General features: G+C 46.6%; 1 protein-coding gene across 2 annotated transcripts; it reads right to left on the bottom strand.

Annotated features, from left to right (window-relative positions):
- Positions 1 to 743: 743 nt before the first annotated feature.
- PRKAG1 (protein kinase AMP-activated non-catalytic subunit gamma 1) lies at positions 744 to 26861 on the bottom strand. 2 transcript variants are annotated; one of them, XM_033137981.1, is made up of 12 exons: positions 26747 to 26857; positions 19907 to 19955; positions 18178 to 18287; positions 14101 to 14182; positions 13934 to 13992; positions 13027 to 13072; positions 12383 to 12437; positions 7375 to 7501; positions 7054 to 7219; positions 5343 to 5380; positions 3745 to 3891; positions 744 to 2060 (listed from the first exon to the last, which is right to left on the bottom strand). In XM_033137981.1, exons 1-12 carry the CDS (start codon positions 26753 to 26755, stop codon positions 1956 to 1958), a joined length of 993 nt encoding a protein of 330 aa, XP_032993872.1. In that variant the 5' UTR covers positions 26756 to 26857; the 3' UTR covers positions 744 to 1955. The 2 variants fall into 2 exon arrangements, with proteins under 2 accessions (XP_032993872.1, XP_032993862.1); XM_033137971.1 differs by having other exon boundaries at positions 13934 to 14182; positions 26747 to 26861.
- Positions 26862 to 27932: the final 1071 nt, after the last annotated feature.

Below are 27932 nucleotides of genomic sequence, written 5' to 3'. Positions count from 1 at the left end.
ACACCACAAAGGACCTCCTGAAGTGGCTGCCCGTATCAGGGCTCAAGGTGCATTGCATCTATGACACGGGTCACCAGCTCTGGAAACCTACATTTACGATGGCCGCTTCCCCTACGAGGACCCCATCAACTACAATGCATATTTTGCATAGCAATGTACATTTTAGAGAAGCAAATTAATAAAATGTCCTGGGCATGGCAAAAAGAGGCTGGGATAGGGGAAGAGAGAATATAGGCCAGGCCGTTGGATCTGAAAACTATCAAGAAATCCACAAACCCGCTGCCTCTGCTGCTTTGTGTGGGAGAAGGAAGGAAGGTTGATATTTTTTAGAGTGAGGCAGCTGAAAGGGCCACAAATGGTTATTTATTCTTAATCGTATTCTTACTGCCCGGGAGAGGCGCTTGCGGGATTTTCTGTCTCTGGTGCCAAAGTAACCTAACTGACCTTGGGTATTTGGGAAGAGGGTCACCTCAGGCAACTTACTGCCTTGGTCTATCCCTGGATATTTCCTGCTTAACTCAACCCTAGAATTGGAGTCACCTGAATCAGGAGAGAGTTTTCATCCCTTGGGGGGAAATCTGTTGCCTGCGATGGTTCATTTGCTCTTAAGACAACACAAACTGAAATAGGATACCTCAATTTTTTATTAAGAACAGAATCTGAATAAAACAAATAGTAATTGACATCACACGAAGGGAAAGGCCCCCAGAAGGATCCCCTGCATGGACCTGAAATAATTTCTAAAAGTTCCAAGTTGAGGCAGAGCACGGAGAACGAGCGCTGCCACCGTCCCAGCCAAAGAAAACAGGAAGAGTGTGGACGGAGCGTCAGAAACCGTGGCTTTACAAAAATACATGTCGGACAATTTACATGAGGAGCAGTTGTAGGAATGTGCAAAGAGGTGAGTTTTATGGCAAGAAAAATACTCCTGTGCAGTGGAGGGACTACGCAACTGCCTCTGGTTTGGTGAGGAAGAATTAGGTGCCGATTCTCAAAAGCACTCATGTTTCTGCCTCAAAAGGAGAGCTTGAATATGCCTGTGGACAACCACATTTCTTTCTGCCGGAGCACAGATGCAGAGTCCTATCATTGCTAAGTTGATAGGCAGGACTGAAGGCAATGTATTCAAGACCAAGGTGAGCAGGTGCTACTGAGGCTGTCCCAAAACGGATCAGCAGGGATTCAGGCACTCCGGACAGCCAACGGCCACCGCAGACTCATCACAAGGACCTGGAAAGTTGTTTCCAGCTCCTGCAAAGATCTCGTTTGCGCCATTCAGGAGCTTATGGAATGGGGCCCGGTTCTGCTGCTGGGAAGGGCAGAGCAGGGGATGGCAACTCTGAAACAGAACCCCCCCCCCCAACCTGTGCAGAGACTAGGAGGGAAAGAGTATTGCTTGGTGGAAGCGACAAAGTGGCACTAGGATGGCAACTTCTCCCCTACAGTTCCCTTCTGCTCACACATGGCATGCAGATACAGGGGTTATGCGAACACACAGTTCGCCCACTCGAGTTGCCATGACTTATGCTGTCCACCAGGCACCTGCAGAGGTCCACCTCCTGAGGGTCTGTGTGTGTTTGGGCTTTTGAGGTGGCCCCTTCCCCATGTATCTCCTTTGCACTCGTCCCAGGAAGCCTGTTTCCCTTTTCTCCCCCCTCCAAGCGTGGCAAGTATAGCCCACCTGAGCCTGCAGCCGGAGGGGCCCCCTTGATACACCTAGCAAAAGGGAACAAGCAAGCCTCGAGGCTCCTTTGCAACCAGAACGGGGGAGGAGGAGACACACAGCCTGATGAGGTGGGAAATGCCAAGGGAAGTAGCCCCACGGAGGGTTGGTTGATGACTGGGCTGGCAGCACAGACTGCTCTGGGCTTCAGCTGGTTGGCCAAAAGGGTGAGGCAGAAGGGAAGCTGCTCCACGCTTCAGGTTCACGGTGGGGGGGCTCAGCCCTCCTGTAGTCAGGGCTTCTGACCGCCAGGCAGGACCAAGGCCTGCAGAATATCCGAGAGGGACACAATCCCCTTCACCACGTTGCTTTCATCCACCACAACCAGCCGATGAACCTGTGGGTTAGCAGAAAAGGCCTGTGAGGACTTGCTTGACACAGCCAAGATTTAGGGGTGGTAGTGATTTAGAGAGCCAGTGATCAGAGAGCGTTGGACTGGGCCAGTCATCTAACGTACCTCACAGGGCTGTTGTGGGGGCAAAATGCAGAGGGGAGAACCTGTATGCTGACCTGAGCTCCTTGCAGGGAAAAGTGAGGTGTAAATGTGGTAAATTAATACATAAGTACAAAATTTGTATCTATTTGTCCCCAAGTCTATGTGAAAAAGAAATTTGGTGTTTTGGTACTCCTCCTCTTCCCTTGCAGATACTCCCCTCATGCTATTCAAAGCCTTCCAAGTTTCTCCACGGAAATGAGAATCCCATCCTTCAGTGATAAGCAACCTTTTACACAACAGCTTCATGGTTAAGCCGCAAGTCAACAGCACCTGTGTCAACCTGAATAAGGTTGTATAAAGTGTGGACTTCACTGACTGACAAATGCTGTTCTGAAGTCGTCCTCACATCCCAGGTTTCAGGGAAGACCCTCCCACAAAAGAGCCCCACCGGCCAACTTTTCCTCGTATTCAGTTGCCAGATCATGTGCGCACCAAATTTCAGCTGTTGTAGAAGCACCTTCATTTAACTACTTCCACAAAGAAACCAAAACAACTATTTCAATTTCATCATTACCTTTTCCAGGAGGTGGGGAAATCAACCCATGCAAAATCTGGCACTTCCGGGTACTCTGAGTTACCCTGTATTGCCACTGAAGTTCCCCGACTGCAGGAGCCCCTACAACTCCCATCAGCCCTAGAAAGCGGGGCTCACAGCCAGGGACGATGGGAGTTGTAGTCCAGCAACATATGGAGGCCCAGAAGTTCCCCACAGCTGCCTTATTGAAACAGAGTGGCCAAGGAGAAGTTGGAGAGGAAGGGATTGTTGGAAGTGTTGTGCTACAACTCAGCTTGCACTGGAGATTGATGTGTCTGCATGGGAACGAGGCGGCACAGAGAGGAACCTCCAAGTTTCCTAGACTGTTGTCCTTGCGGACCTAACCTGTGCTGACGTTCCATTAGGTGCCAGACTTGATACTCAATTCCTACCTCCTCCTCCTTTACACCTTTTGTCTCTCTCCTGTGAAGACGTAAGAGCAAGCATGGCTCAAGGAATCTCCACCGTAGATAGAAAGAACTAGGATCTTTCCTATCAAACATATATTCCCTGTAATGTTGCTTTCTTATTTTCCTAAACTCAAGATTGTCTCGGTGTGATCATACCTAGGGTAAAGTGTGCTCCTCCAATCGGGATTCAATACAGGAAACTCCCCATTTATGCACGTTCAACGCACATGCAAACGCACAACTGCAAACTCGGGAGTGGCATGAAAAGGGGCAAAAGCAGCCCTAAAAGAGTGTGAAAATGGCAGAAAACAGCGCCCAGGAGCCTTTGGAAGTGCAATGCCAGGAGCCCTTGGACCGACCTTTGAGGCCTGTGGAGATTTGGAGTCCGAGCAAGGAGGCTTGGAGGCAGCAACTGTAGTATTTGCAGGTTTTTTTCAACTGTGTTCCCAATATACGTGATTTCACTTAAACACATGGTGCCTCGGAACCTAATCCCAGCATAAAATAGGGAGTTGCCTCTATTAAGTTCAACTTTGCGGAGCATTTTAACTCCAGATAGAGAGTTACCAACAGGGATTACCTCGGCCTCCACCAACCGGTTGATTATTGTCTCCAGAGTCTCATGCTTGTAACACTTTAGCACACCCTCAAAGTACTGCGAGCGATGCTGCAATGCCTTGGTCACCGTCACATCCAGGTTGTTGTATGTTTTCTCTGCTGCCAGGTTCTAGTCACAGAGAAGACAGGCAAGGTGAGGAGATCTGGCGGCATACTTGACCTTCATGCGACTCCCCACATCTGTTCTCCCCACAACTATGTGCACCCCGGGCTGCAAGAATGTGGGGGAATGTTTCTCCCCACTCTGTGAAATTTGAATCTGCATGGTGTGCTTCCATGCTAAGGCTGCTTGCAGCACATTTACAGAAGGTAAGACAGAAAGACCAGAGGCGCATTCCTTGCAACAATACAGGATCATCCTTTCATCAGTGCTCTGTGATGCCAACACAAGTTAGACCCTGTTGCATCAGCAGTCAGTAACTGCATTGCAGAATGTCAACAAAAGTAAATCCCCACAGGCGATTTAAGGGAGTGAGCCAAGTCTTGTTCCATGGAGGAAAGGGGTAATAAAGAGATGGGACTCCAAAGTCACAAAGGCCACATTCACACCCTACATTTAAAGCACTGCAGTGTCACTTTAACTGGTCATAAAGGTAAAGGGACCCCTGACCATTAGGTCCAGTCGCGGACAACTCTGGGGTTGCAGCGCTCATCTCGCTTTATTGGCTGAAGGAGCCGGCGTACAGCTTCCGGGTCATGTGGCCAGCATGACAAAGCCGCTTCTGGAGAACCAGAGCAGCACACGGAAATGGCGTTTACCTTCCTGCCAGAGCGGTACCTATTAATCTACTTGCACTTTGACATGCTTTCGAACTGCTAGGTTGGCAGGAGCTGGGACCAAACAACGGGAGCTCACCCCATCGTGGAGATTCGAACCGCCGACCTTCTGATCGGCAAGCCCTAGGCTCTGTGGTTTAACCCACAGCGCCATCCCAGAATTATTTGGGGGAAGTCATAGCTTCCCCAAAATAATTCTGGGAGCTGCAGTTTGTCTCCTAGCAACTCCCAGCACCCTTAATGAATTATAGCTCCCAGAATTCTTTGGGAGAAGCTATAACTGCTTAAGGTGATCCCATAGTGACTTAAATGTATGATGTGAGCATGGCCTAAGCCAGCCTGAGCCAAGGAAACATTGCTTCCTGACTCCAGTCAATTGGACTGTGAGCAAAGCGCCACCAACCAAATTTTATTGGCTACTAGCCCACATCACCAACACTTTCTCTGCTGCGGGAAAGGAGAAACAGAGGCTTCCTGACCCTAACATCCAGAGCTAAAAACCACACCAGTTTTGCAGGTATGCCCAACACCTAAATGGAGCCCCATGAAAAATCTTTCGGGAGCCAAAGGGCCTGCAAGCAAAGCAAAATGTACTCCCATATGTAGAAACATTGAATTGCAGAATTGAAAGGCACCCAAGGGTCATCTAGTCCAACCCCCTGCAATGCAGGAATCTATTTGCCCGCCGTGGGGCTCAAACCCACGACCTTGAGATTAAGAGTCTCATGCTCTACCAATTGAGCTATCCCAGCTGCGTTCATCGAAGACAGGGGAGATACTTACAATGACATCAAACTTGGAGTAAATGTCTACAACCCGGCCTGAAAGACAGAGACAGAGGAGTTTTGTGAGGTGATCTCAATATTTTACTCGGTTCCCTCCCCTGATATCATGCGTTGTTCGTATCTCCGCTGCAATGACTGCACTACCCCCCCCCCCAATTTGGAGTGCAATGCATTACAAGCAAAAAGCAGGTGTGTTAGAAAAAGCTGCTTATAGGATCCATGGCTGGAGATGGTTCCGAGAAAAATAGCAAACCCACACAGGGGGGGGAAACCATCTTAGGTCACTAGCCAATTAGAACTGGGTAGAGGAATAAATTCTTTTCTGACCCCACACACAGTAGCCAGATCCTGAACATGAACAGTTATTATTTCACGGGTGCAAACCCTGACTTTTCAACAAACAAACAAACAAAAATGAGCACTTCAAGCATTCTACAATCTTTTTTTTTTAAATAAATAAATAAGCCAAGAGAAACCACACATATAGTTTTATAAAATACCAGTACAGCATCTTCCTAAAATAATTTCCTAAGCTCCATAAATCCATATCATTTCAAAAAATACAGGTTTCCAAGCAAATTTTCTTCCTTTAATTATTATAAAAGGTATTTATCATAATAATAATTATACTATAGCACTATAACATTACAATAATTATAATTGTATTATCAAAAGGTATTTGTTTAATTATTATAATATGTATCTTCCCTCTGCTTATAGTTTGCACCAGTTATTCTGCATACCGGTAGCTGATATACATGGGCTTAAGCTGATCCTTCTTTTATTAAATTGTGTACCACACCGTAAGATATTCTTTAAACTTGCTAAAATATTAATCTGACCAATAACTTGTCAGGATAGAAACACATTCTCAGGTGAGCAAATATAGCCTCTTCATAATATACTGTAATAGGTGGAACGGCTATCTCTTCATTTTTATTCCTCTGCTTTTATGGCTGCTCTTTTCATTTGCCACATAAAATCCTTAAAGCTCTTTTGCTAGTTATCAAGATTTTCAGGAAGAACTCTTATTGGTAAATTCAATAGTATGAATATAACTTTCTTAGGATTATCATATTTAGAACCATGGTTTTCTTTAGCCAAGGTGTATTCCACTGTGACCAGCAGTTTAATTCACTTTTAAATTCAAATATCAACTTTGCCTTTGGATGGATTATTTTGCTCTTGTGATATCTATCCACCCCAGGGGTCTACCCCCTTTTTCAGCAGGGGGGCGGTCAACTGTCCCTCAGACCTTGTGGGTGGGGGGGGCAGACTATATTTGGGGGGGGGGGAATGAATGAATTCCTATGCCCCACAAATAACCCAGAGATGCATTTTAAATAAAAGCACACATTCTACTCATGTAAAAACACACAGATTCCAGGACCGTCTGCAGGCCAGATTTAGAAGGCGATTGGGCTGGATCCGGCCCCCAGGCCTTGCCTACCCATGATCTACCCAGACATTTCACTGGGGAATCTTTCCAAGGTATTTTAGATCACTTTGTAATTCTATCGTTGGAAAAGTTGTTCAAGTTAAAGGTTTAAACTTAACCATTCGTTATTTTTAACACAGTGCAGCTTCTCGCTTCACACTGCTGTTTCCAAGAGACTGGTTTAAAATATAACCCACTGATAGACAAGAAGTGCTTGAGCCCTAACGGTCTAGATTGGCTGAGCTCCACTCCCTGCAGAGATGCACCTCACCTGACTCATCCACCACAGGCAACGCAGAAACCCGCTGTTGTACAAAGATGCCCAGCGCCACATAAACAGGGGTGTTGGTATGGACCATGGCAATATTTTCGTAGGTGCCAATCTTCAGCTCCTCGATGCTTTTGGACATGAATTCTGGCTTGGGAAACTCTGCAATCTGCAGGATAAGAAGACAAGAGTTTCTTATAGCAACCTGGAACTCTGTGGACAGAAAGCAACAAGATGGCAGCTCACAGCTATGCCAAACAGCTCTGGGGCAGAGGGATGGGGGGAGAGATGCAGCAACGCCAGTTCGAGCTGCTGGTCACTCACAAACAGCTTGAGGAACTTGAGGATGCGCTTGTGGGTCAGGATATACAGCGTGTTCCCAGAGTCAGGGTCGATGACAGGCAAGCGGTGGATCTTGTTCCGGATCAGGGAGGTGACGGCATCATACAGGCTGGAAGTCACAAGTTTGGGGGAAGCGTATCACAGATGAGAAGCAACAAGGACACGCAGGGGCCGGACTCCACAAGGGGTGCGTCAAGGGAGGGGGGGGAGAAAGAGAAAAAGGAGCTGCAGCTGGGATTCTTGGAGGAGAGGCAATGATTTCTGGGTTTTGCTCTATTTAATTGATGGTCCAACCTATCCCAAGGAGAGGACAGAGGGAGAATGAAGACACGGGTGAGAGCTGGGAAGGAAGGCTGCCACAAGTGAGAGGTGTAGCTACTATTTATCTTGCTAAGTCACTTTGAGACTTTTGCATATACCGTATTTTTTGCTCCATAGGGCGCACCGGACCATAGGGCGCACCTCGTTTTTAGAGGAGGAAACTCTCTCTCTCTCTCTCTCTCTCTATATATATATATATATTTCTGGTTTTCCTCCTCTAAAAGCCCTGTTTTTTTTTTTTTGAGGATCAGCTAAAAGTTTTGCAGCTTTTTTTGCAAAGGGGGAAAAGCAAAGCTCCTTTTGCAAAGGGGGAAAAGCCCTGTTTTTATGGGGTTCAACTCACATTTCTGTAGCTTCTAAAGGAAAGGGAGCCTTTTCTACAGCTTCCAGACAGATAATCTAATCAGCCAGTCACATGTCGCTGGGGAAACAAACAACCTCCCTCTGCAGCACATTCAACAATGGAGGGCGGGGCTGAAAGGGAGCTGGGACTCTTATCTCTCTCCCGATCTCTTGCTGATCAGCTGCTGAGCGGGGTCCTTTCAACACCCCCTTTTCTCTTTGTAAAATAGAAAGCATGATCCTCTTTTGGCCTCTGGGCAATTCAGCTCCAGGGACCACCATTCGCTCCATAAGACGCACAGATACTTCCCCTTACTTTTCAGGAGGGAAAAAAGTGCGTCTTATGGAGCGAAAAATACGGTACGTGGCTAACAGACATAATAAATACTAACTACTTAAAGTATAGCACCACTATCTGATGCATACAAGTGAATTGTGGTAAGCCACTGTGGAATGACAGTAACATTTCATTGCTCTGTGTCAGGAAACTGTCCCAGGCTCAGCGCAGGGGGGTGGAAGGGCTCTCGGGATGCTACAGAGAGCCTCGGCCCCACCTGGCCAGTAACACCTCCTCTTCCAGCGGAGGCAGCAGCGATGCCTCCGGTGGGGAGATTCAAGACGCCCAGGGGATGGAGAGCCGAAGCTCTCGAGATGTTGGAGAGACCCTGCACTCCCCTTGCTCAGTGGGCGAGGAGACGTGTTACTTCCGCTGCCCCAAATGCGCAGGAGGTGAAACGAAAAGAGGGGAGGCGGGAATTTCGTATACCGAAACTCTTCCGTTGGGGTCAGAACCAGAAGGGGCCACTCCCAGATTCTGCAGACAGTTGATACAGACATGAACTTTTCAGCTCTGCACTGTATATAGTTTGCACAATAAACTACTAAAGGAATGGTCGGAGTTTTGCCTGGTTTCTCATGAGCAACCATCCAAGGACCTTACACTCTGTTAGGAATTATCCTCTCTCCTGTTAGTTTTAAACTATTTTTTAAAACTGTTAATTTTAAAATATATTAGCTTATTTTTATTGTTCTCTACAATACTGTATGCAGTGTTTATTATTATTTTTTCTTCATTTACTTACTGACATGATGATTATTTCTAATTGTTCCTAATGTGGTTTTTGAGTTGCTGTACTCACAACTGATATGTTGTAATGCACTTTGGGCACCATTTTGCGGGAAAGTCACCCAAAAACAGATGATGAAAATCAGTTGCATATACTGTATGTAACACTAATGTCTCACAACAAATGAAACATCTGTAGAAAATGCAACTTGAAAAAAAAGAGACAATGCACGTATATTTGTAAACTAAGAAATCTTTAATAAAAAACATATTTTTAAAAAATCAGTTGCATATTGGGGGGAATCCATCTCACAACTGCCTTCCTCTTGACTGGGAAAGATGGCAGGATGGGAATCCAAGTGGTCCCAGGAACATAATAATGAGTTAATATCATTATCTTATAGACCTAGAACAGGAATAGCCTAATTCTCTATTCTCTGGTGCCGCTCTAGTTTCCAGACAGCGGCCAGGGAGGGAGGAGGGCAAAAGTGTATTTTGTCACACACAAAAAATCCATACAGATCGTCAGGTTTCTAAAGAAACTTGGCGCAACTACAGCAGGGATGTGGAAACTGTGTCTCTGGATTCCCAATTCCCCTCAGCCCAGGCCGGTACAGCCAACGGTCAGGAATTATGGGAGTTGTAGTCCCAACAACACTGGGAGTACACAAGGTTCCCCCCCCCTGCAGAAAGGGCTTCACTTTCATGCAGAAGCACATGGGATTAAGCACAGCTGTGACATCACAGACAAAAATGAAAAAGAGAAGTGTTACACTGAAGTGCAGACCGTCCTTCTCTCTTGTACAACCAGAATACATATCACTGTGAGAAAATAGCTTACCACACCTCAACTGAAATTTGGTGGGGCCACCAGGGTTGAACTAAAAATTGCTCAGAGGTAGCCTGCAGGCCGCTAGTTGCCCATCCATCCCATAAAGCAAGTTCACCATCTTTCAGCCTCAGTTCCTCATCTGTGACGCAGCAGTAATAGTCACCTCCTTTTAACAGGACTATTGTGAGAGGAACTCTAATAAAAGACTGTAGATCAGTGATATCCACCCAGAAACATTTAAATGAAGTGTCTGTGTATTCTGTAATTTATCCTTGTCTCTTAAGGGACCTTTTCTTTTCAGCTTGCAAGTAATTTTGTGGCAAGGAATGGATTTACGGTGCAGGGCAGAAAGCTATCAGGACAAGAGGCCTGGGACTTGTAATCTAGGGAAGAACTGCCGTATTTTTCACTCCATAAGACGCACTTTTTTCCTCCTAAAAAGTAAGGGGAAATATCTGTGTGTCTTATGGAGCGAATGGTGGTCCCTGGAGCCGAATTGCCCAGGGGCCAAAAGAGGATCATGCTTTCTATTTTACAAAGAGAAAAGGGGGTGTTGAAAGGACCCCGCTCAGCAGCTGATCAGCAAGAGATCGGGAGAGAGATGAGTCCCCGGCTCTCTTTCAGCCCCGCCCTCCTTTGTTGAATTTGCTGCAGAGGGAGGTTGTTTGTTTCCCCAGCGACATGTGACTGGCTGATTAGATTATCTGTCTGGAAACTGTAGAAAAGGCTCCCTTTCCTTTAGAAGCTGCAGAAATGTGAGTTGAACCCCATAAAAACAGAGCTTTTCCTCTTTGCTTTTCCCCCTTTGCAAAAGGAGCTTTGCTTTTCCCCCTTTGCAAAAAAACTGCAAAATTTTTAGCTGATCCTCAAAAAAACAGGGCTTTTCCCTTTGCAAAAAAGCTGCAAAACTTTTAGCTGATCCTCAAAAAAAAACAAAAAAAAAAAACAGGGCTTTTAGAGGAGGAAAACCTGAAAAAAAATTCTTGTTTCCTCCTCTAAAAACGAAGTGCGCCCTATGGTCCGGTGCGCCCTGTGGAGCGAAAAATACGGTATGTAGGATACCACTACAGTGGTACCTTGGGTTACATACACTTCAGGTTACATACTCCGCTAACCCAGAACTAACGCTTCAGGATAAGAACAGAAATCGTGCTCTGGTGGCGCAGTGGCAGCGGGAGGCCCCATTAGCTAAAGCGCTTCTTCAGGTTAACAACAGTTTCAGGCTAAGAATGGACCTCCAGAACGAATTAAGTACGTAACCAGAGGTACCACTGTATTGTCTAGCCTTCCCTAAAAACTGCCCCCTTGTTTCTAAATTTCTCCTCTGTCAGGGAACTGCCCTCGGCACAGCGCAGTGGGGGTGACAGGGGTTTGGGATGTTACAGAGAGCCCCGACAACACCTGAGGAGCAGCACTTCTTCCTCCAGTGGGGGCAGCAATGAGACCTCAAGCGGGGAAGGGGAGGTTTCTCAGGGAATGGGCTGCGAAGGCTCTAGGGACGTGAGAGAGCCCTTGCGTCCTGCGGGCGCAGAGGGTGGCACGGCACTTCCGTCACCCCAATTGCGCAGAAGGGTGCCACGTAGGGCAAGGAGGAGGAGATTCCGCATCCCGCGTCTTTTTTGCTGGGGCGGGGGGTAACCAGAAAGAGGCACTCCCAGATTCTGCTGATGGATGATATGGATGTGTATTTTGTTAGCTCTGCACTGTAAATAGTTTTGCACAATAAAACTATTAAAGGAAGCAACGGAATCAGCTGGTTACTCATGAGGAACGAACCAGAGATCTTACATCCTCATAACCAAGAGAGCTAGAAACTTGGTTCATAAAAGATAAGCTGAGGTTCTCAGGATGCCAGTATTGCATGTGGCTGCATATAGTACCCACACGTGTGTGGCCCATAGTGTATGGGGTTGTATCCAATGAAGCCGTCTAGTTTGCAGAAGGGCTTCCCCCTAACCAGTGGAATTTCTGCTCCTTCTACGACCCCACGCACTCACGCACGCACAAATTATGTGGGGAGAAGACGGGAAGGGGAAGTTGCATTGCACAAGGGGGTGTCCTTCCACAAACGGGACAGCTTTGCTAGATACATGCCAAAGCCCTCTCTTTGTGCATTTCGCTTGGCACCAGTCACCTGCTTTTCTGTGGGTACTTTCATCACAGGGCTTGTGGCCTGAGCCACAAGAAGAAAGGAGATCAGAATGCGTTTGTGCAGAGGACCACCAAGGCACAAGAGGCAGAATCACTACAGTCCAGGGGCAAGAGGCCAAGAGATGACTGAGGAATCCACTGACTGGTGGCGTCTTTGGCAGGGCAAAATGAGGAGGCTGCCAGATGGGGCAATGGTAGAAAGCAAGAGCTTGGCAATACTTAAAAAAAAAATGCAGACACAGTTTAGCACCCAACCACATATTGGCAGAGCTTCTTACCTGGCACTAGGTGAAATGCAGACCAGGGGCTTGAAGGAGTCCTGCAGGTAGACTTCTGCATGTGGGAGAGAACATCTCAGTTATGCAATGGAACCAAAGTGTTCGGGGGTAGCAGAGGAAACAGAGAGACAGTCGTACCTTGAGTTGCGTTCGCTGCGGGTTACGAACGCGCCAAACCCGGAAGTACCGGAACGGGTTACTTCTGGGTTCGGCAGTTTGCGCATGCGCATGTGTGTCAAATGACGTCACGTGCATGTGCAGAAGTGCCGAATCGCAACCCGCTCATGCGCAGAAGTGGCACTGCGGGTTGCGGACTGCTCATGATGCGAATGGGGTTGCGGAACGGATCCCGTTCGCATCCAGAGGTCCCACTGTACTGTGTTATCCTCAAGGTCCCTTCCAACTCTACAATTCTATGATTCTATGCAAGGGGAGCAAGAGAAACCTACAGCTCCTCCTGCTCTCTAGGGGAAGGAGGGCATGAATTGGAAACCATGGAGGAAGAAAAGCGCTTTGCCAAATGCACAGTAACTCCTCCACTACGGCTGGAAACACTTGACACACATTCTTCTGGTTCTATTTCTTCCCCTCCATAAGTGCTCCCTATTGTATTTGCCCCACATCATCACCCTCCTTCTCCTCACCTCGCCATGTTTCGATCTTGTGCTCCTCCAGCTCATAGATCTGCACCTGCACACACCAGAAACAGAGCAGATCGTCAATGCAACAGAAGCCACAGGCCTTTGTGCCCACCTCTGCAAGTGTTGGGAGCTCCAGCTTGCTTTGGGAACTCGGGAGTGGAATTTAATATCCCAGCTGTGGAAGAAGTCGTTCCCCCACCAGTATCAGAGGCAGGACCCAGTTGACTAGAGCTCTGGACTCCAGAGAGTGACATCAGTGTCCATAATGAGTGTGTCTTTTTCTCTTCTTTTTACTGAATGTATAAAAAATTTTGCTGCATTTTTACTGAATGTATTATTTTTTTATAAGAATTTTATTGGTTTTTTACAGAACAAAGAACAACAAAACACATACAGCAACACAAACACAACAATCAAAACACAATGAAAAACAAATACAAACCACCACTTAAACACCAATAATTCTTTTTCTTGTTTAGAACAAAAAAAAATAAATCTTGTTTGAATCTGTACTGGGTGACTTCCCCCGTTTTCTCTCCTTTGGTTCCACTTCTAGAAGTTGAATGTATTATTTTTTAGATTTGTTACGCTCTGTTTTGTACTGCTAACCATCCCGGGACTGACTGGAGCATAGAAATTATTAAACAGAAAAGAAAAACATTCCTGAGACCAAAACTGAAGTCCAGCCCAAAACTCACCCACTCTAATCTGTATGCTCCCACTCACTCATTGCGGAGGAAAACTTTCAGAAGCCCTAGGGGCTAGAAACTTGTTCTTGGGAAACTCAAGGTAGTCAAGATTCAATGGCAGCTGACAACTCTGTATTAAAGACCGCTTTCCAGACAAAATCATCTCAATATATTGGCTTTTTTAACATAGAAGGGGATTATTTTGCCCCAAATGTACTTACCATGGCTGATTTGTAATAGCGATGCAGGATGTTGATGAAATCCGTGATTGTGAGCATTCCTATATGGCAAAAAAAGGGAAGAAAGAGTTCAACTTTAGCAGTCAACTGGGGGTGGGCAGGAAGGCAAAAGGCATCCGCCTTGTGTGCTTCAGAGGAGATATACTTACCTACAAAGCTTTGTGTTTTGCTGTCCCAGAGTGGAGCGGCCCTCACGCCATTAGTCACCAGCGCAAAGAAGGCTTTTTTGACCTGAAAGTCATACGAAAAGCGCAGTCACACAGTAGGGCCAATTCAACCACTCGATTCCATTACTGGAAGCCAGCTCAAGGACTCCTGCTAGCACAACAGGGCTTCCTGCACTCCTTCCCCAAATCTGCTGCTCTGGGGAGGGTGGGGAAACCCCCAAAATAGCATGAGAAAGGAGGGAAGAGAAGGTGGCCTAGTTGGGCACTGAGCAGGGCCGGTACTAGGGGTTTTTGCGCCCTAGGCGAGATTACCTTCTGGCACACACACACACCAATCATATTTCAAACACAGATGTATTATAGGAAGAATGAAAAGCACAGAATTTGAAAATGTTAATTTTATTTTTTTTAATTGTGAAAACCGCCGCTGCCTCTTTCTCCTCTGCGCAGCGCTCCCCCCCCCCGCCGCTTCTCCTGAGGGAAACTCGCCCCTCACACCCACCCACCTCAGGACACGGCTTCTTCTCCCCTCGCGCCCTGGCGCTGCTTCCCCTCATGGCAACGCTCCCCTCACGCACTCCTCCTCCGCCGCTGCTGTCTGCCTTCCCGTCGCGGCTTCTCCGCCTCCTCTTGGATTGGCTGGCGGGGGGGGGCATGATGCGCTGGGCGCCTGGAGCCGGCTGCCTCAGGAGCCGGCTCCAGGCTGCAGCACCTTGCTCGCCACCCCAAACATGAGCAGCGTACAGCGCAGGCACAGCTGTTCCTGGACACACAGCTGCTGGGCGCGCGCCGTGGTGCGGTGCGCCACTAAACCCAATAGTAAAGACGGGTCTGAAGAAAAGGAGCGGCACCGGGCGGCGGCGGGGGGTGGGGGGCAGGCTGGCCAGCGCCCCCTCCATTTTAGCACCCTAGGCAACTGCCTAGTTCGCCTTAATGGACGCGCCGGCCCTGGCACTGAGGGAACAACCTCCACAGCGCCATGCTGAACTCCACCCAAAGGCAGCTCCTGGAGCTTCATGCGCCCCTAATGCGCTCTCAACTCAGTGTGTGAAGGAGTGTGAAGAAGCAAGAGCATCAATAAGTCCATGGAGATTCCCAGAGGAGCGGCTGATTAGCAAAAGATGCCTGGTGTCCTGTGGCAACTTCAAGGCTAACACATTTCTTGTAGCAGAAGCCTGCCAGTGGCACACATCCAATTCCAGTTCTCCCCCATAGAATAATAGAGTTGAAAGCGACCCCAAGGATCATCTATTCCACCCCCTGCAATGCAAGAATCTCAGCTAAAGTGTAAGAAGGTAAGAGCTTACTGGGACATGATATATAATGAGTTGAGGAAAATGTTGAAATATACATTCATTAAAAAACCAGAAGCTTTCTTACTGGGAATTATAGGTACGGACATTAAAACCAAGATGTTAAACTTTTCCAATATGCAGTGACTGCGGCAAGAATTTTGTTGGCACAAAGGTGGAAACAAGAAGAAATACCGACAAAGGAAGACTGGACAGTGAAACTGATGGAATATGCAGAACTGGACAAAATGACGGGAAGAATCCGAGAGCAGCGGGACCAGAAATTCATCAAAGACTGGTTTAAATTTACGAACTATTTAAGGGACAATGATTTTCAATTGAATACGTTTATAGGACTTCAAGAAGCTTTGTAGATAAACGTGGAAATATTATTGTAATTATGAATTTTATAGTGACTAATATGTATATGAATTTTAAGCAATGATAGAATTAAGAAGTATAGAATTAAGATAGAAATTTGAAAGCCATTTGAAAGGACTGAGGGAAGTCATGGCAATGATTGCCAAAGCAGATGAATGTATGTGAATTTGTATTTTATTTTCTGTGGTAGTTATAGATTAAAACAATAAAAATCATTTATAAAAAAAGGAAGTTGAGAGAGAAGAAGGAAGCAGTGCCTGAACTTTAGGCCGCTGTTGCTCATTCATTGTATACATACTATTTGGTGAATAAATATCTATACAGTCTGGAGAGAAAAAAAGAATCTCAGCTAAAGCATCCATGGCAGGTGGCCATCCAACTTCTGCTTAAAAGCCTCCAAGGAAGGAGAGTCCACAACCTCTCAAGGGAGACTGTTCCACTGTCAAACAGCTCTCACTGTCAGAAAGGTTTTTCCGTATGTTTAGTCGGAATCTCCTTTTTTGTATCTTGAAGTCTTTGGTTTGGGTCCTACCCTCCAGAGCAGAAGAAAGAAAGCTTTCTCCCTCTTCCACGTGACAGCACTTGAGATACTTGAAGGTGGCTGTCATATTTCTCAGTCTCATCTTTTCCAGGCTAAACATACCCAGCTCCCTCAAGCGCTCCAGACCCTTGGTCACCTGGGTTGCCCTCCCCTGCACACGTTCCAGCTTGTCAACATCATGCTTAAATTGTGGCACCCAGAACTGTACACAGTACTCCATGTGTGGTCTGGCCAAGGCAGAATAGAGTGGTACTATTACTTTCCTTGACCTGGACCCTCTACTTCTGTTGATGCAGCCTAAAATAGCATTAGCTTCTGTGGGTGCAGCCTAGAATATTAATAGTAGTAGTGAAATTTGATATATTACCTACCCTTCACTCTCAGGCCTCAGGGAAGTTCATAACAATTCAAAATACAACGTTAAAACATTAAAAAAACAAATTACAATAGCAGAATAGAATGGCCCCTAAAAATATGCATCTTTGGTGTCAAGCAGGCCCCATAAATTAGAAAGCCACCTACTTTCATAACACACTGATGGTTTATGCTAGGGGTCAGCAACCTTTTTCAGCCATGGGCCAGTCCACCCAGGGGTGTAGCAAGGTGGTTGCTAGAGGAGTGAGTTGATTGGTTGTTAGTTCTTGTAGAATGAGTCATTTAGGAATAAAGCCAATTAACGGAGGGAGGCCGCCTAGTGCTATAAGGGTAATTATTGTAGTTGTTTTTAATGCCTGCTCCGAAGGTCTTATCTTACCACACTAGGGATTATATAGCTATATATGAAATTTCATGCATATCGGTTAATATCTTGACCCTCCTCCACCAAAATAGCTGTTCACTTGGCTGTTTTCCTATGTCATGAAGACTGAAATTTCAGTTCAGAGAACACTTACTGTTCCCAACCCTAACCCTGTGGAAACCATCTAATTAGACTTTAATTTGATTTTGAGATGTTTTTAGGAGGTAATTCAATTATTGTTTGATTTTATACCAATGTTATTTATCTGATGTTAGCCACCCTGAGCCCGACTTTGGCTGGGGAGGGTGGGATATAAATAAATTTTTTATTATTATTACTTGTCATTATTCCTTTGTAAGAAAATATGAAATAATGTAAAACCTTTTTTGCGGGGGGGGAATCAATGGGGGGGGTTGACAAGAAATTTTCCGCACTGGGTACCACCTGACCTTCCCAAGCCCAGGGGGGGGGGAGTTTGACCAAAAAAAAAAAATTGCCCCCGGGTACCAATTTACCTTGCTACGCCCCTGGGTCCACCTTCTCTCAGACCTTGTGGAGGGCCGGACTATATTTTGAAAAAAACTGTGAACGAATTCCTATGCCCCACAAATAACCCAGAAATGCATTTTAAATAAAAGCACACCTTCTACTCATGTAAAAACACCAGGCAGGCCCCACAAATAACCCAGAGATGCATTTTAAATAAAAGGACACATTCTACTTGTGTAATAACACGCTGATTCCCAGACCGTCCGCGGGCCGGATTGAGAAGGCGATTGGGCCGCATCCGGCCCACGGGCCTTAGGTTGCCTACCCCTCGTTTATGCCTATGACTGCCCTCATGCTGCTGGGGTTCTACGGCAGCGTAAGAGCAGCACATATATGCACACGCGCATGCGTGCACACACACACACGCGCATGCTCAATCTTCCAAACTGATCTCTCCCTGCACCCCTGACACTGTCCCACTTATGAAGAAACCCTGCCCTTGTCTGTGGGTGTTCCCACTTTGCGGCCAACTGATAAGAAGCATTTAGCCAGGAATCTTGGAAGCCTGCTAGAGGCTCCTCCTCCTCTGCCCTCTGGAAGAACATGCTGCTACCCACCTGCAAAGAAGTGTCGAAGACCACAAGCTTGGAGCTCGTTGGAATGAGGTCGTAGCAGCGATGCGATTTCATGAAGCATGTGTAGATGCCACTGCCGGAATCCTCGTCTGCTGCGGAAACAAGCACAAGGGGCGTATGAGTGCAGACTGCCAAAACGCTCTTCACCTCTCAAAAGTGAACAGAAGGCAAAAGAAGGAGCATGAGATTTGGAGCTTTCTGAGGTGGAAGTCTGCAGAGCAGGAATTGCCATTCATCCAAGGGTTAGAATGGGGAACTTCAAGCTCTTTTACGTCTCATTATTTATTCTTTGTATAGCCTCATCGCTTTACAGAATAATAGAAGCTGGGTATGGGGAGGGGGAGAGAGCTCTGCCTCAAGGAGCTTACAGTAGATATTATTCTCAGGACTAAATCCGCCATGCATTAAAACACTCATGGAAATCAAGCAAATCTGCATTTCTTCATATAGACTTTTAAACCTTTCATCCTGCTTTTTCTACCCACCAAGGAATTAGTCAGAGCACCCATGCCTTCTTCCAACCACCCCGTCCTGTTCAGGTCTTTCTATTGAGTTTCCAAGCTTATCTCCACAGCCATACAATATCATCTGCTTTCAAAAACTGGAGCCAGAGATTCTCAGGATGCCAAGGCCACATTACCACCGAGCAGGAGGCTGGGAGACTACCTGAAGGCCTACCCTGGGAAGGAAAGCGTCTTAAAGAGACGAGAAGCTATGAGCCTAAAAAGGGGTAGTGGCCGTTCCTGGAAAGACAGGAATTGCATCCTTTACCTCTGCTCTGAATTGCTCAGACAGCCACATTGGGTGGGAAAATGATATTTTGGCTTGTTCTGGAGAGAAAGACTGTGATGAAGAAACCCTCGACGTTTGTTGAGGTGGCAATGCAAGGCTCAATGGCCTAGAGCAGAAGTGCTGGACCACAGCTCCCATCATTCCTGACCATTAGCCATGCCGGCAGAGGCTGATGGGAGCTGGAGTCCCAGGGCCACAGGCTCCCCCTGATCAACTCTGGGGGTTGAGGAGTAAGCTTGAGGGAAGGCATATACTGTAGATATAAAAAAGTCAAAGTTCAGTGAGACTCAAGAGTGCAAAAACACATGACAATGAGTCAGCCAAGGGCAAGTGTCTACACATCACTCGCTATCTCACCAGGGGCAAGTGACCCCAAGCCAAAATAATGCCCAATAGCCTTATCCACGCTGCAATGCAGGAATCTTTTGCCTAACGCGGGGCTTGAACTCACAACCCTGAGATTAAGAGTCTCATGCTCTAGTACCAACTGAGCTATCCCTGAAGGCACAAAGGAGCACCTAAGACTTGGGAGAGAAGTCTTTTTCTGCTGTTTCTTATTTTCTTCCCCCACCCCACCCAAACATGAATGAAGGGAATCCCCGACTCCCCCCCAGACCTTTAAGGATGCCAGAAGACTTGTGGATGGGGAGGTGATGGCAAGGAAAAATGGAGGCTGGTTTGTAAGCCAAGCAAATATTGGCGGACCCATGCTCAAAGTGAGTCAGAATCCCTTAGGAAAACTTTAGCGATCCAATAGGGCCTGTGAGTATCCCATCATCCAGGAGGGCCTTGCTGACCGAAAGGTGAAGAGTGTTCTCCAAAGGCACATTTCAAGCGCCGTATCTTCATAATGTCATCACACGCATAGACCATCCTCTGCTCAGCACCCCAGAGCATCCTCCCGAGGTGTGATGCTCACCTTCCGACGAGGGCAGGCTTTTCTCCAGTCCACTCTCAGCAACAGTGGCCTGCAAAGAATAAAACACAGAGGAAACAGGAGATCAGGGGTGATTAGCTACAACTCCTCCAGCATCCTGCAGCTGGCAGCACGGACAATGGTCAGGGATCGTGGGAGGTGCAGCCGAATGTCACCTGGAGAGCCACAGCTTCCCCAAATCTGAGCTAAGGGAAGATTGACTGACTCTCACGCACAAAGACAGGCACATGCAAGAGGGATGCTTGACTGCAACTATTGTATGAACAGTTCAGAAAGGAAAGAAAGAAGGGCCTACGGGGATTTGAACGGGTTCATATTCCTCTTCAGCCATGAAGCTCACCTTGTCGCTATTACTCAGCCTAATTACTTCACAGGATGGTTAGGATGATGCAAGGAAGAAAACCTATGTACACAAAGATACAGCCCATGCACAAGTGCACAAAGCACGTGGTGGCACAGCAGGAACACATCCCCCAGAGAGTGCTTCTGTGTGTGAAGGGAGAGGACATTCTCATTTTTTTATGTCCAGGATGCAACTATGAATCCCACAGCTGACCCAGAACAAGATTGCTGGCAGTCCCTTTGCTGTCCAATGAAGACCTCCAGGAGACCAACCTCCTTAAAGTCAGGGAATGTGAGCACAGCATGGGGAAATGCTGACCATCGCACTTCTGCAGGCTCCTTCCCGGCAGCTGGAAGGGTGGAACTGTGCCCTCGGTGACTCCTGTCCCCTCTCCCACGAAAACTTCATTGTGTTCCCACAATGGTCAGCATAGTTTCCAGGGCATGACAAACCCCAGCTGTCCACTTCCAAGCTGGGAAGGAAGTCGCCACCATTCAAAACCTGCCCGGAGAGCCTGGCCATGTTAAAATAGGAAAGGTCTCCACAGCAAGGGGAGGTGTGTGGCTAAGCCTCACCTGAGCAACAAAGCCTGTACGGTACCATTTAAAGCTGAACTCTGGGCAAAGATTCTTGCTGCAGTCTAACCAGGAGTCTGCCTACAGAAAGACGTTTGTCTAACTCACACACACACACACACACACACAAAACGGTGTTTACAGGAGAAAATATAAGCCAAAGATAACCAGAAAATCAAGCTTCCGAAGCAGATCGCACTGGTTGAAACCAAAACCAGGAAACATCTTGCTGCAGGTGACAAGAAGGTGTTCTGAGATGAATTTGCGCTGAACAAAATTATTTCAGAAATGTGAAGTGTGCAAAATTCTTCCATGTTCTCAGTCTTAAGGACTGCAAGTAAATCAAAGAAGATCCAGATTGTTGGGGACACACACACGCACATACAAACAAGTTCTCAAGAAGCGTAACTTACATGGCAGCATTCAAGCTTCATAACACAGTTTTCTTAACATACATTCTGCAAGATGTGGGTGATCAGCCTGTAGCCTTCAGTACAGACGTGGGCACTCCAGAACAATTCTACATGGCCTCTGGCACCTGATTAAACGTTAATCAAGAGACCTCCTGGTATAGGGCAGTATATAAATTCAATAAATCATCATCATCAAGGCATGTAGAAACATCTGTGCATAGCCTCTCATGTAAGGATGTAGGGGGAATTATTTTCAGGAAAGAGAAGGTTTCCACAGGGTAAGTTTCTCTTTCGATTTTGCATAATTGAAGCTGCTCCAGAAACCTGCTAAAGGGCAAGTTACTACAGGAAGGAAGTAGCCGGAGGAACGGTTTGTGGTTTCAGTCGTCTGTCTCTACACAAATGCACAGAGTACGGGAAACAAATAAGATGAATCAAGCTTTTAATACAGGATGGCAAATACGACCTGGTAGACATTACTGAAACCTGGTGGGATGAGACTGGAATGTAGGAACTGAGGGATATAACCTGTTCCAAAGGAATAGACCAAATAGGAAGGTAGGAGAAGTAGCATTATATGTAAAGGATGTGTACACTTGTGAAGAAATCCATGACATGGAGCATGGAAAGCAGATTGAGAGTACAGTCATACCTCGGGTTGCGTTCGCTGCAGGTGCCTTTGCTACGGGATATGAACCTGGAAGTATTGGAATGGGTTACTTCCGGGTTCAGCGCTTCGCGCATGCGCAAAAGCAGTGAATCGCAACCCGCGCATATGCAGACGCGACGCTGTGGGTTACGGACGCTGCGGGTTGCAAACGCGCCTCCCGCCACGGATCGCGTTCACAACCCAAGCGTCCATTGTATAGGAGTAAAAATTGTAGGAGAAATAAACAACAGTCACATTACTGTGGGTGTCTACTATAGACCACCAAGCCAGACTGAATACGATGATGCCTTACTAGGGCAGGTTTCCAAACATTCAAAAAGGAGAGACATAGTAATCATGGTTGGACTAGATGACCCTTGGGTCTCTTTCAACTCTCAAGATTCTATGAATTCAAATTGTTGGTGCTGACCTTTAAAACCCTAAACTGCCTTGGCCCTGTAGACCTGAAGGAACCTCTTTGCTCCCATTCATTGTCCAGCCCAGACACTGAGGTGGTTCCCTCAATGCGAGACCTGAAGCTACGGGGAACCAGGCAGAGGGCCTGCCCTGTGGAATGCCCTCCCAGCAGAGGTCAAAGAGTTGAACAACTATATGATTTTTTGTAGGCATCTGAAGGCAGCCCATTATAATGAAGTTTTTAATATTTGAATGTTTCACTGTGTTTTTGTATTATTATATTTTGTTGGAAGCTGATCAAAGTGGCTGGGGCAACCCAGTCAAATAGGCAGGGCATTACTGTATTATTATTATTATTATTATTATTATTATTATTATTATTATTATTATTTATTACTACTACTACTACTAACACCACCACCACCAAGTTCATGCTCCTTGTAACTATAAATCCTTGAATGTCGGTTGCCATCACCTTTATAATTTTAAAAAGCATTATGACTTTTTTTTTGTTCCGTATCTCATTTAAAAAGACAATTCCCACTATAGAAGCCTCCATATACTTGCACATACTCCCAACTCAGGCACATATGAGCAGGGATTCTTTAACTACAGTATCTGTATGAGTGTCCATCTGTACATAAACCCAACATTTAGCTTCAACACACACTCTGGCTTCAAACACTACAGGCAGGCAAACTCACGTAGCGTGAGCAATACAGATAAATATCTGGATTTAAAAGAAAACTGTTCCGCTGCAACCCATCACTTCCCCGTATACGTAGCCTGCAAACCTACTGAACCCCCCATCACCCATGTGTGCTAGCTCTCCTGCTTGCCAGTGTCCAGGCTGTCACTCCTGCTGTAGTCCCACACCAGTTTGTGCGTCATGCAGGAGGCACCATTGGGGGATATAAATAAGAATTGGGATTAGACTAGGGAAGGTCACGGGCTCAGTGGCAACAAGCCTCTGCTCACATGTAGCAAACAGCAATGGAATCAGAGAGGAGACAGGCTCTCATGAGCATAGATAATTGGATTTAAAGGCAGCTGGAGAAACTGCCCTCCTCACGGACTCTGAAAACTGTGGACTTTTCAGAGAACTTGTACATTTGCTGTTACAGTAAAGGCTTCTGGCCACGATTTCACCCGTTGGTATCTAATACTCACCAGAAAACAAGCTGAGCAGGCTTTATGGCTTCCTGTTCCTGGCCACGCCTGAGCACACCAATAACAATTTCTGTCATGCCATTGTTTCTCCAACAGCCTCCACAACACAGGGAAAGAGGCACCCGGCAGCCAGGGTTTTTTTATATATATATATATAAATTAAGCCAGCTGAGCAGGGCAGAGGAAACATTTCAAATTCCTTCCAGGGGCCCAAAAGCTTTGGCAAATTATCAGGTTAGATCAAATGCCTCCAGTGAAATACACCACGACTTAGATTTATTAGTAACTCTTCAAGTGAGAATATCACAAGACCTCCAAGGACAATAGACTAATACTTCCAAAGCAAAACAAAAAGGGGTATGTTATTATGCTCCAGTACCAGTAAGTCTTCTTCTTCTTCCCGGGATTCTGAATGCAGCAACTCAAACTTGAGCCACTCTCATTTTTATGTTTAATTTTTACTTTTAACTAAACTGTATTTTCTCTCTCCGTTTCCTTAGTTCTTATGTGATATGGAATTCCATGTCTTTGATTTAATGAAAAGAAATATTAAAAAGAAAAATTGAGGTGGATTAAAAAGATGCTTCTGGCACAATAATGCCTCATAACTACTTTTATAAAAGAATGTTAACAGCATATTGCATTATGCTTGATGCATCGCTCTGAACAGAACACGCATTATCTCGAAAGGAGGATAAGTACAGAGACAGAGCAGATATTTCACGATGCCGCAACATACTAGGCCACATCGCATCATATACTCGTGTTTACTCAGAAGTAAATCTAATGGAGTTAATCTAACTGTGCAAAGGACTGTGACCTTTGCCTGTCCCACATTCCCTCCAGGAGGAATCAGAGGGACACTGCTGCTGTCCCAACCCATCAGTGCACAGAGCTCTCTGAGGTTAAGACTGTACAGTATTCGCAAAGAAGTTACATTTACTGACAGCAGTCACGGTGGATGGGAAACAGCACTGGTTCCGCCTCCTTTTCATTCCCAAAGAGAGGAGGAGGTGGCTACAATTAACTTGCAATCCTATACCCAGTAAAAATAAGTGGGTATTTTCATTGTGGTCCAAGGTATCCTTATGGAGACGATATGCAACAGTGATCCAGATCAGCAAATGTACTTGAGGAGTTAATTGCATCTTACAAGCTTTTCAAATCAGTCACAGAAATAGCTGCTAGCAGATCTTTATGTGCCCCCCACCAACACCCCAGACATTCTTTTACACCCCTATACTTGAGCTCTGTCTTAAGCACGGAATAGTTACAAGCAGGCAGGCTGCAGATCCTGAAGTTGAGGCTCCCGTACTTTGGCCACCTCATGAGAAGAGAAGACTCCCTAGAAAAGACCCTGATGTTGGGAAAGACGGAGGGCACAAGGAGAAGGGGACGACAGAGGATGAGATGGTTGGACAGTGTTCTCAAAGCTACTAACATGAGTTTGGCCAAACTACGAGAGGCAGTGAAGGGTAGGCGTGCCTGCGTGCTCTGGTCCATGGGGGTCACGAAGAGGTCCGGACACGACTGAACGACTGAACAAAAGGCTGCAGTAACATTTGCATTGACAACCAAGAACAAGTTACTGTCACTTCACCTCAGCCCAACCATTTACAAATATGGGGGGTAGCAACCAACTTATCTTAGTGTCATGATGCAGGTGCAGGTTACTAAGGTAATTCACATGGAGCACTCTGCACACTCTAAAAGCGCTACGTAAAAGCAGCAATTACACACACACTATCTATCTATACACACACACACAACACATATAAATATATACATGGTGCTCACTTGACCATTTTGATCAGTATATGGTACTACTACAGGTGCCAGGCAATACCCATTCTGCACTGGTAAGGACTCGACCATTTCGTAATATGGCAGCTATGGACTCCCAGCCTATTGAGAGCTCAAGCAGGCGCCTCCACTGTACCCTGGAAAGATCCAGCACCTGCTGAAACCTCTCCTGTTTAGAGGGTGAAAGAAGAGAGCGCAAAATATGGTCTGAAGCTCAACATCAAAAAAACTAAGATCATGGCCACTGGTCCCATCACCTCCTGGCAAATAGAAGGGGAAGAAATGGAGGCAGTGAGAGATTTCACTTTCTTGGCTCCAGATCACTGGCAGATGGTGACAGCATGTCACGAAATCAGAAGGACGCCTGCTTCTTGGGAGAAAAGCAATGACAAACCTAGACAGCATCTTAAAAAGCAAAGACATCACCTTGCCGACAAAGGTCCGTATAGTTAAAGCTATGGTTTTCCCAGTAGTAATGTACGGAAGTGAGAGCTGGACCATAAAGAAGGCTGATCGCCGTAGAATTGATGCTTTTGAATTATGGTGCTGGAGGAGACTCTTGAGAGTCCCGTGGACTGCAAGAAGATCAAACCTATCCATTCTCAAAGAAATCAGCCCTGAGTACTCACTAGAAGGACAGATCCTGAAGTTGAGGCTCCAGTACTTTGGGCCACCTCATGGAAGAGAAGACTCCCTAGAAAAGACCCTGATGTTGGGAAAGATGGAGGGCACAAGGAGAAGGGGACGACAGAGGATGAATGGTTGGACAGTGTTCTTGAAGCGACTGGCATGAGTTTGGCCAACTGCGAGAGGCAGTGAAGGATAGGCGTGCCTGGCGTGCTCTGGTCCATGGGGTCACGAAGAGTCGGACACGACTGAACGACTGAACAACAACAACAACCCAGATGCTTAGGAAGTTGAAGTGATTCTAATCTGTTCTAGTCTTTCAACTTCTGCATGTTTTAGGAGGGTCACGAACCTTTCTCGATTTCACTGTTTTATCTTTTGTGAACTGCTTTGAGGCTTGGTTTGGTTTTTTTTATTTTTACAATCAAGCGGCGCATACATTTTATGAAATGAAGTAGACGGAGACATAGGGCTACAGATATTGACGCAACACACACACAATCTAGCCCTGATGTGATAGCTCAGTCGGTAGAGCGCGAGACTCTTAATCTCAGGGTCCTGGGTTCGAGTTCCTCGCTGGGCAAAAGGGGTTGCACTAGACGACCCTCGGAGTCCCTCCCAACTCAAGCCATGATTCTGTAGCCTCCCCCACTCGCTTAAAAGACCCCCCACCCAATGAAGTCCATGCCGGGCGGCCCCCCAAGAGCTCTCTATTAAGGGTGGGGAAAGGGAGGAGCAGCAGGAAACCTCCCTCCTAGTAGCCGAGCGGAAGGAAAGGAGGGAGGGAGCACGAGACGGAAACTTCCGAGCCCCGCTGCCACTTACCGCCTCCATTATCCCGGCCGCTGCCCCCAGAGAAGGGGTGGCAGCTCCCGCTACAGTTACCGCCCAAGCATAAACCCGAGCGTCCGCCTTGACGCATCACTGCCCTCACTTCCGCCAGAACGCGGCGTCACGTGACAGGAAGCGGAAGGAACAAAAAAAGTAAAGAAAAGGGCGCTTGTTTCACGTCCGGACGTAAAAATAAGCCTGCAGAAGTGCGATAGGTCAGCATTTCCCCGGGCTGTGCTCGCATTCCCTGACTTTAAGGTCTCCTGAACTGGAGGTCTTCATTGGACAGCAAAGGGACTGCCAGCAATCTTGTTCTGGGTCAGCTGTGGGATTCATAGTTGCATCCTGGACATAAAAAATGAGAATGTCCTCCCCCTTCACACACAGACGCACTCTCTGGGGATGTGTTCTTGCTGTGCCACCGCGGCTTTGTGCACTTATGCATGGGCTGTATCTTTGTGTACATAGGTTTCCTTCCTTGCATCATCCTAACCATCCTGTGAAGTAATTAGGCTGAGTAATAGCGACAGAATACAACCCCTGGGTAAATACATTATGCAAAGAGCTGCAGGCAGCACTGTAGTACAATCCTATGCTGTAAATCTATTTCACACAGTGGGGGCTTTCTTCTCTAGATGAATGTGCACGGGACTTGCGACGTGCTGCTGAATGAATGGATTCAATTATCAAAGTTCCAGTTACAAGTGGGTAGCCGTGTTGGTCTGCCATAGTCGACACAAAACAAAATAGAAAATTCTTTCCAGGAGCACCTAGAGACCAACTGAGTTGTTTTTGGTATGAGCTTTCGTGTGCAATGCACACTTCTTCAGATACACTGGTGACTTCTGTTTCAGTGTATCTGAAGAAGTGTGCATGATGCACAGGAAAGCTCATACCAAAAACAAACTCAGTTGGTCTCTAAGGTGCTCCTGAAAGAATTTTCTATTTTGTTTTCAATTATCAAAGACTCCCTTGATCCCCAAGTTGATTGCACCGTGTCTCGGTATGATTTACTGTTCTTTAGCCTTGCCTCTTCCCCATCAGCCATGCAAACCCTACAGCCCCCTATTCGGTGACGTGTGAAGGATCCTTCGGGGAGATTAAAACCGCTCGCCAGCTAAATTGAGGAGATCCTGAGCGGAGCGCTGCGTCGCCTGATGTTTCCCCGCCCCTGCGAGGG

The sequence above is a fragment of the Lacerta agilis genome, chromosome 2 (genome assembly GCF_009819535.1).
Source record: "Lacerta agilis isolate rLacAgi1 chromosome 2, rLacAgi1.pri, whole genome shotgun sequence".
In the NCBI taxonomy this organism is placed as follows: domain Eukaryota; kingdom Metazoa; phylum Chordata; class Lepidosauria; order Squamata; family Lacertidae; genus Lacerta; species Lacerta agilis.
The sequence above is the reverse complement of the archived record's forward strand: the minus strand, read 5'-3'. Positions and strand labels throughout refer to the sequence as shown.